The 10,037-nt window shown below is 40.0% G+C and overlaps 1 protein-coding gene and 1 long non-coding RNA gene across 2 annotated transcripts in view; one reads left to right on the top strand and one right to left on the bottom strand.

Annotated features, from left to right (window-relative positions):
* The window catches only part of UBE2W (ubiquitin conjugating enzyme E2 W), a 77,052-nt gene extending 72,196 nt beyond the window's left edge, over positions 1-4,856 (bottom strand). The window contains exon 1 of the mRNA XM_047842244.1: positions 4,755-4,856. Coding sequence (XP_047698200.1) covers positions 4,755-4,856 — 102 coding nt within the window. The remainder of the gene's footprint in view (positions 1-4,754) is intronic.
* A 105-nt stretch (positions 4,857-4,961) lies between these two features.
* On the top strand, positions 4,962-9,547 carry LOC125156579 (uncharacterized). Its single transcript, XR_007148681.1, has 4 exons — positions 4,962-5,066; positions 6,103-6,251; positions 9,152-9,209; positions 9,365-9,547. It is a non-coding gene; the product is annotated as an uncharacterized LOC125156579 (long non-coding RNA).
* Positions 9,548-10,037: the final 490 nt, after the last annotated feature.

A 10,037-nucleotide genomic window follows, 5' to 3' on the forward strand; every position in this document is an offset into this window, starting at 1 on the left:
TCCTCTCAGCTACAGAAGCTATAAAATATTCTAGCAAATGTTTACTTCTTGACTGTAAAGTTAAGTAATTGTCCCAATGATTTCTCTATAATGCCAAACTTGTTAATATGTTAATAACCTACAACTTCATAGCATTAGCAGATCTAATCACAGCTTCACCACACACTGGCTACATAATTTGGGTAAGTCACGTTCCAAATAAGTGATTACTCTCCGTCTCTACTGAAATGAAACAGGATTATCTCATTTCCATTTTACAAGGTTGGAATAAGAATCCAGAAAGAACGTTAAGTATACTTTGCAAAACATAAAAATTATGGCAAAGATAAACTAAGAAAATAAGCCAACTTTTGGGGGAATACATATATATAAATATGAATTTTATATTATTCCTTTATAGGGCCTCAACCTTACTATTACAGAATTGCTTAAAAAAATTCTCAGGGGTGCCTGAGTGGCTCAGTCAGTTAAATGCTGACAGCTCAGAGCCTGGAGCCTGGAGCCTGGAGCCTGGAGCCTGGTTCAGATTCTGTGTCTCCCATTCTCTCTGCCCCTCTCCCGCTCATGCTGTCTCTCTGTCTCTCAAAAATAAACATTTTTAAAAATTAAGAAAAAAAAGATTTCTGTAAAATAGAATTAAACTATTTCAGAACTTGCTTTAGTTAGAAACGCTTTTTGGTTTGCCAAACAATGAACATTTGCTGTAATCACTATGCACCCATTTAAGAGACAGAGAAAAGGTATTTTTCCTATTCTCGGGAGATCTATGGCCCATGGGAGTGAAAGAGACCTGAAAAGTTAAATAAAACACCAAAACACTTTAGGATAAAAATAGAAGGCATCTCATTAAGCAGTAATTGATTAACAGCTAAAAGAAAGTATCACAATGACTGCTTTGAAAGTTAAGATGATTACCTTAGTTTTATCCTTTACTCAAGTAACTCTACTATCTAGTTATATTTATCATTCACACAAAATACCTTCAATTCTATTCTGTTCCCCCTTTCCTAGGCTTCTCCTAAAAGCTCCCGGACAGCCCTGTTCCTAGCAAGATTATCCAATCAACCTTCTCAGATACTATAATTCTAGGTATATATACTCCCCAAGTTCCCAGTACCCAGTAAACCTCAAGATCCAAGATGAGTCAATTTTCTAACCTTTGATTGTGCTGTAACCCTTCACATCACAAATACTTATATGGAGTCCATCAAGGCAATGTGACTACTAAAAATGTCAGTAAGAGCCCATATTCTACCTCTCAATTACTACAGCCAGATACTTGAGTAAAGAGCAGTGCAGTGTTGTGAATAATCCAAAATAATTTATTCTAAATCCTCTGAAAAGAAGCACCCATTCAAAATCCACCTGTTTCTAAATCTTAATCTCCTTCATCTAGCTAAATCAACAGTTAATAAGTAAGTCTCCATTAGGTAAGAGAGAAAAAATGCACAAAATCTGCAAGAGTAATTTAACATTTCTAGAACTATCAAAATTAAATGTGGATCTATTTCTTTACTCTAACTCCTGCCAATGTTAAGCACTGCCAGAAACCCACCATTCTCTAAAAATGTTTTCTTAAAACATAATCTAACCATTATCCTGGTAATATGTGACTTTGTTCTAGGAAGAAACAGTTGGAAAGAAAAAAAAAATGAGAAAGAACATCTCAAAGGCTTAAATAAGTTTGAAAACCACAATTCTGCACTGTATACTGAAGAACAACTCTATCAATATGATAGAGGACAGCACCTCCAGCATTACAGAGGTGCCAGATGTACAGAGCTGTAGAGATGTGATGATACTCATCACCAATGTTTTATTTCATCCACCTTAGTACCTGATTCAAAAATTATTTCCTAGGTATGCCACCACCTGAGAAAAGGCTGGGAGGCACTGATAGGGTACAGTAAAGAAGTTAAAACCTCAACTTCAAAATATTCTCCAATGAGAAAATCAAAGTCTACTTGATGTTATTGATCCTAAAGACTTATTTCATTTTACCAAGTAATCAAATCCTACATTTGTAGAGTATTTATGTTTTTAAGACACAGTTCCTCTCACAGCTTACGTAATCTCTTCAGCAGCAATAATATCCTGGTACGGGTAAGATAAAGAAATCTGAAAACTTTTTAGGTAAGACATGGTCAGAGCAGCATTTGTGTATAGTATCTTTTTTTCCTAAGCTGAGGATTCCTAACTGAAATCCTCAAAATATCCATTTCCTAACTTCCTTCCAAAGCACTAACACCTTCCTTCTAATATACTATGCAATTAACTTAAATATTTAGTTCTTATCTGTCTCCCTCAGCTAGACTATTATATCCACAAAGGCAGAGGTCCTGATCTGCTTTGGTTTATCTGCTTTATCTCCAGCACCTTGATCAGTACCCAACACAGTGGGCCCTTAAAAAATAATTGATAAGTAAATAAACAAATTTCATAATCTGGTTGCAGTTTTATATGTAATTCAGTTTTTTGAAGAGTTAAGTTTAAGGGGTACCTGGCTGGTTCAGTCCATAGAACATGTGACTCATGATCTTGGGGTTTTAAGTCTGAGCCCCACGTTGGGTGTAGAGATTACTTTAAAAAAACAAAATCTTTACAAAAACTTTTTTTGCTATTAAGATGGTCAGGAAAAAATTTTGTTCACCAAAGACAGAATAAACACACTGAAAGTAGTAATGTGTTTCAGAAGTTTGATTTATCTATATTAAAATTATTTTTCTAGTTACTACCAGAAAACCTTTATCAGGTATTTCAAAAATACACACAAAAGGAAAGGTTTTATTTTAACTAAAATAGGAAACCTTAGTTTTCCATTCCTCTAATCAGAAGACACTAAGGAATAAAGGGTAATAAGATACTCAGAGGTAGTACTTGGGACACAGAAAAATGCAGTGGCAAGTATTTTTTTTTTTCTATTGCTTAAGTCGCCATGTAAAATCCAAGATTATCACCATTAAGTTCTGTACTGACTCAGTTCTGTACTTTTTCCTTTTAAAAACTGAAATCTGCCTTTTCCAGAACCCTGGAGTCTAAATCTAACCAATTAGTTATCCCTATAATTCCCCATCAAATACAATCTCACAAGTGTTGTGGATTTAACCTTAATTTTTAGTCTTAAAACAAATACTTTTAATCTTAATACAAATAATCTTAAATTAGTCATATAGCCTATCTACTGTTCAACTAGTGTTCCACAGTTCCTTTTTTGGCCTCAAATGACGAAACTTCTCTAACGTCTCTGGGGAGGTTGGTGTAAAGTATAATGTTTCCTCAAATTGTTCTTGTTTTTTTCCCCCCGCACCATTTTGTGACATCCCTTCAACTAGGAACGTTATATACATTTTTCTATTCTGAAGGAAAGTCCAGAGTGAGAAGCAAAAGTAAAAATATCGCACGGAAAATAAGTTGAAAGGGAATAGATAAGAAAAAGCACAGAAGTAAATGTGAAGCAAATATGTCCACAAAAGAGGAAGATGCAGAAAAGAGAAGAAAAAGTGATCTTGCCTAGAAACGAGAGAAAAAACAGAGGGGGGGATAGGGAGATTTGCTTATTCTTCTAGAAACAAAAGCACTAAATCCTTCTGAGAAAAATGTCAGTCTCTTTAAGATGATGTCAAAACTCTAAAAAGCACTCAGCTGACACTCCAAACAAGAGTTCTACCTTCTCTTCCTATATACTTTCATTAGAGCTAGTCTTCATCTGTAAAATTAAATGCAGCTATAGATAACACAGTCAATCTTTACAAAACTGCAGTTGTGGTTGCCATCTTTGCCTGGAAAACAAAACAAAACAAAACAAAACACCAAACTCCATGGCTTGGGGAAAAAAAGAATGTATTAAGTTGGAAAGCCAGAAAACCATGAACTGCTAACTCAGGTAGCTATGACACGGGTTAATAAACGCCTCCTACCAAACTAAGATTCCACTAAAGACCTGGGGAAGAAGGGCAAAGGGCTGTAGCCTTACCGCGATCACAAGGGTGGGGCACCGTAGAAAAAAAATTTTGAGGGCGAGCTATCCCGAAGGTATAAGGGGGCTGGTGACTCAGATCTCGGGGAGACTGCATACTAGGCGACAAATGATGTTGATGGACTAAGGGCAGCTTCGGGGAGAGCTACAAAGTGAGCTGCCGGACTAATGCTCGTTGAGAGTGGGAAGGCTAACAGAGGAAGATACACGGGGCAAAGGATTAAGAGTCAAAAGAGAGGAGAGCCGAGGGGCCGAATAGTCAGGGAAGCTGGGCGTGGGAGGCCTGGGCAGAGGCCGCGAGGCTCCTTTGCAGCCAGCCGCCTTCTCAGCTACCCCACACTCAGCCCCTCTCAGGCCCGCCCTTGCCCCAGTGACAACGGCGAAAGCAGCTGTTTCCGCTGGGCCGGGGACCGCGAAGAAGGCATCCCTGCGGCGGGCGGACAGGCCAGTGTGTGTGTGTGAACGACAGATGATTTCGAGACCACTGTCGCCGAACCAACGCCAAACTTCGCCCTTTCCCTCCCTCTTAGCCTTCTTTATCCCCCAACTTCCCGGCCGGCTGGTGTCCGCTTCGACCGACCGAGGACCCCCCTCCCCCGCCCTTCTTCTCGCCTTCTCTCACCCCTCCCCAGCGTCCTGAGGCTGGGAAAGGACTGGCTACCAGGGCCGCTCCCGAGCCCGCCCGGGTGCCCCAGAGTCCCAGACGCCGCCCCTGACAAAACGCTTGCGTTCTCTTGGCGGCTCCCTCGCCCGCCCAGATGCTGCAAACTCCTCTCACCTGCATTGACGCCATGATGGAACCATCCCCCCAAGGCCGGCGAGGCCAGAGACGCAGGGGGCGGAGCTGCCGTGCTCGCGTCACGCCGCGGGGGCCCAGCATCCTGGGCGCGGGGGGCGGGGCCTCCGATGGGAAGGGGACGGCGGGAGGGGATTGGCTGGAGCGCTGGGCCTCCGTGGGGGAGGGGCAGGCGAGAGCACAGTAAATGGCGCTGTCGGTACTCAGTCACATCCAGCTCTCCGGCGTGCCCGGCGAGCTCACCTGCTGACCTGGTCGTCTAAGAAACGTCGCTCTGGTTCTGATCTCGCCATGGTGGTTGTTTTTTTCTCTCTATACCCCGAGATTTTGATGATGTCCAGTCCCGTGGGGTGTTCTTGTTTGTTTTCAACCACAGGTGTAGGGTTTACAGATTTTTTTCCTTTCGCGTGGCTTTCCACACCACCATGCCCGCTTTCACACCCTTGGGGCCAGTTACCTGCGGGGCTGCTTTCTGGTCTTTACGGTCTGGAAAGCTTCTCATATTCCTAATTTGGGGGATAGAGACACAGATTTCTTTGTACAGTGGGACAAGAATTGAGAGCAAAACAGCACTTTGGTATTTTAAAGGCAAGGATAGAGCTGAAACTTGACTGAAAAGGGAAGTTTTTCTTTTGTTTGTGTGCTGTTGTCTCCTCACTACCCCAGCCCCTCAGTTTTAAACTTCACGTGTATCAGTAATAGGGTTGTTAGGGCATTCACATTTGTTTATAGAGATTTGATCTTAGACATAATGTGCCAGTGCACTTTATAATTTACACTTACAGCTTGTAGCACATCCGGACTTCTCTTCAGCTTGTTTCATGGTGGGCAGTTTTGTAGTCATTTGACCGAGGGATGTTTTTGAATAGGGAAAGCTGAGCATTCAGAATTTATTCTGGGAATGCACCAGTTCTGCCAACATTTATCAGAAGCCACAGTTTTAAAAGCTATCCCAAGACTGAAGATGTCATTGGTTTTTAACAGGAAAATGGAAGCCAAAGGCTTGTACCTCATGTTCTTTTAAAGATTTAGGTGGCTGATACATTGAATAGAATGCTTTTACTTTACCAGAAGGAACGCTTAAAATCTATCATTTTATTAACTTGGGCTCTTTTTGCAAATTTCTGTAAGATTTTAAATATAAGAGCAATGTAGGATGTTATTCTTCTCCCCCTAAAGATAGATCATTACGTTCTCTGAGAAATTCTCTAAAGTGTTTTCAAAAAGGAAAAAGATCTTTTAAAAAGACCGATTATTCTATAGTATAATATGAATGAATCATTCTTCATCACTGGAGAGGAAGTTATATTGATTTGCTTTTTCCTCTTAGAATTCCACCCTATTGCCAGAAATGGGCTGGTTTCCCTTTGTTGTGCAAAATGACTGTGTCCTTGAGGAATGTTTGGAGGGTCTTGGCAACCAGGAATCATCCAGAAGCATATCTGGTGTCAGCTCAGTTGTGTTGTCAACATTTCATTTGTAAGTAAAACCCATATATCCCAAGGAAAGAGGAAAGCTTTTCCAGATAAATTTTCTTCTGGAAATCTTTATCCCTATGTTCTCAGAAAATTTCTCCAGAAGGTCAGGTTTTACCATCTAAAGTTTATTTTATTTAGCTTTTTTTTTTTAATGTTTGTTTATTTTTGAGAGAGAGAGCATGAGCAGGGGAGGGGGAGAGAGAGAGGGAGACAGAAGACCTGAAGTGGGCTCCAAGCTGTCAGCGAAGAGCCCGATGCAGGGTTTGAACCCAGGAACCACGGAATCATAACCTGAACTGAAGTTGGCACTTAACCAAGTGAGCCACCCAGGCACCCCAAGAGTTAATTTTATTAAAAAGCTGAGTCTTCGTAAAGTATAAGTGACATCGGATGACCCCCACAAACAAAGCATTATGACATCGGCAGAACCAACAACCTGCCATGACATACTAATAAGAAAAGGAGTTACAGAATTCCTTACAACACTCCTCACAGTAAAATCAACATCTGGTCCCTTGGGTTATATGTATGTTAAAAAGGATCTTCATGGGAGGGATAAGTCAGTACCAACTATATCTTTCCTGGGAAATATTAAATAGTATATGCTTACTATCTTTTCATTTTTTCTTTGATATGTAACAGAAAGATCCTGATGTACTCAGGAACTAAAACAATGACTTTCAGATGGGGTGAAGTGTATAGTATTTCCAGGGAGCATGAAATCTTTTTATCGAAAACATTTCATTATACAGTGTTTGAAGACTAGGCTCACATATCATTTCTTTACAGTGTGGGACTTAGTATCAGATAGGCAAAAGGCAAACTGTCTGACAATACCAAAAGTGGAGGAGGAGGTGAAGCTCTCATAAACTCTATAGGAGTGAAATGGGTACAATCCCTTTGGAAAACAGTTCAACGATAATAAAATTAAGATTTCCCATACCCTTAATGAACCTTTTTAATGGCACCATTTGCAATAAAAGATACAACAGGCATATTAAACCAATGCAAATGTTTAACGTTGTTGGAATCCTGATTCAAACCAACTGTAAAGAAGATATTTTTGAGACAACTGGAGAAATTTAAACATAAAAAGTATTTGATAATTTTTGATTTCCACGTCAATTACAAATGACCATCATGTTCAAGGAGGTGATTCTCCCTCATCTCACAAACTACCCCCCCTCCACCTCCCTGGAAGACAAAAGAAAAGAGGACATACACAAGCTATGTATGTGCCTGAGGTCTTACCTACCAAGGCAAAGGCAGAGCCTGTGATACAGAGGACTAAAAGCAGCTGGACTTTCTGGCAGAAAAAGGGAGGAAATATGGGAAACCAGAGTCTAGTAACTTGAAGAACCTACAAAGTGATCACGGGGCAAATACTGCAATATTGATAATATAATCTGATTTATGAATGTCTGAGTTCTAGTGATGCACTAAACTGGAGACTTAGGAGAAGTCCTATGAGAATATGCTTGTTGGAGTGTGAAGAGGTAGAATTGAGAAGTTTTCACTTGAGTCTGTGTCTCCACAGATGGTTTGTTCGTAGTCTCCTACTGCCTGATCTCATCAAAGAAATGTAGGTAGTTCAGTAATCATTAGCTTGTTAATTGGATGTTGGAAAAGACACCAAGCTATGAATCCAATGCTTATAGTCTTATCCTACCTCTGTCATTAGTGAGCTTGGTCAGGGCTCTTAATCTCTTTGGGCTTATTTATCAGTAAAATGAGCAAGTCTGGCTGCATGATCTTGAAGGTTTCTTCCAGATTTCAAATTCCATGTACCTACTAGAGATAATCAAATTTAAATGATATATCCAAAATACTATCTTAAAAAGTCTAAGATAAAATGCAATGGGAATGCTGTACTATTTTGAGTTAAAAAATCATGTTTATAAATATGTTAGGAATGAATTTGACTTCACTGCAATTTATATAGACATACTGGGGGCCTTAGTTAACAATTTTAAAATGCTAGTGTAATCCAGTTGAGCTACAGATGGGATTTAATAAAGTAGCAAAATTCTATATTCACAATTTAGAGTGATACTTTAAGATAATTTTTTTTTAACATTTATTTATTATTGAGAGACAGAGAGAGACAGATCATGAGCAGGGGAGGGGCAGAGAGAGGAGGAGACAGAATCTGAAGCAGGCTTCAGGCTCTGAGCTGTCAGCACAGAGCCCTATGTGGGGCTCGTATTCACAGGGCTCGAACTCACAGGGCTCAAACTCACAAGCCACGAGATCATGACCTGAGTCAAAGTTGGATGCTTAACTGCCTGAGCCACCCAGGCGTCCCTGAGTGATAATTTAAAATAAGCAAAGCCCTGGGTGGCTCAGGCGGTTAAGCGTCTGACTCTTGATTTCAGCTCATGTCATGATCACAGGGTCATGGGATCAAGCCCTGTGTTGGGCTCCATGCTGAGCCTCTGCTCCTCTCCCCTGCCCATGCTCACTCTTGCTCTCTCTCAAAAATAAAACATAAAAATAAATGAAGTTTCCTTTTAAAAAAAGTGTAACCCAAACTAGTCATTTCATGTGAAATCTATTAATAAAGGACAAAGAAAATTAGCAAAATAACAAATGGTTTATATGTATGACCTAATATGTATGACTTATTCTATATGTCAAAAATAGTTGATTCACATACATATTTGGTTTGTAAACAAAATTGTGAATCAAGAGAACTTCGTCTTCACTTTCTCCCCTTTACCTGTCCCTCTAGCTAGAATTCTTTTCCCCATGTCTACATTCCTTGAGCACATTCCTTGTTTGCTTCTCCCCTAAACCTCTTATCAAACATGTTCTTAGCAAGTTATCCTATTTTTTTTTCCTTTTTGTCCATGGACCCACTCCACAGAAAAATGCGCATACCTGTGAAATTTTGTATTTCAGGGAGTTACCTGACCTTCAGAAGAACTTCATCCAATAGCAGACGTGTATAAACCTCAAGGTAAGAACACCTCTACTGAAGAGGTAACTGTCATGATAGATAGCAGCTCAATCTCATGACCTTTCAAAACCAGTTTATCCTTTATGTAGATATAATTTCATAGCACTTGCTTTCTTTTGTTCACTTGTGTATTTTCCTATGTTTCTGAAAAGCAGGGTCCTGTGTGAAAAGCTCCAGATTGGGAACCAGAGGAGTTATATGCTTGCCTTCATCCTTCCCAGGGGTGATATTGAAGTTACTTTACAACAGATGTGGCACAGGTGTGGCAAAGGTTCCAACCCTGCAGAACAGAAGCTGCTCAATGCTGGGGCAGGAGCCTGGATATTCCCTACCCGGTGGACCAGGTATCTGAAATTAGATTATAGGAAGATCTGGGGTGATTCAGAGGATTGAAGGATTGATTGGGGGTTTGAGGGAAGTGGCTATTTACTAACCACTACTGAAGTATTTCAGTGTTTTATTTTTTAGGGGGGTGGGTGATAGAAGTGTTCTAAAACTGGATTGTGATGATGGTTACCCAAGTGTATAAATTTACTCAACATTTTGAGCAATTATGTGTGAAGTTTATGGTATATAAATTATACCCTAAAGAACTTTTTATTTCTATTTTTATTGTTTTTTTTTAAGTAATCTCTATACCCAACGTGGGGTTCAAACTCATGACCCAAAGATAAAGAGTCGCGGGCTCTTCGAATTGACCCAGCCAGGCATCCCCCACCCCTCCCCCATAAAGCTATTTTTTAAAAAATAAAAGCACTTCAAGATTTTAATATATCCATACCAGTAAGTCATGGTTGGTCTTTGGACTGGCTCTCCCATTAATGATAT

This window comes from Prionailurus viverrinus, chromosome F2 (genome assembly GCF_022837055.1).
Source record: "Prionailurus viverrinus isolate Anna chromosome F2, UM_Priviv_1.0, whole genome shotgun sequence".
NCBI classification, from domain to species: domain Eukaryota; kingdom Metazoa; phylum Chordata; class Mammalia; order Carnivora; family Felidae; genus Prionailurus; species Prionailurus viverrinus.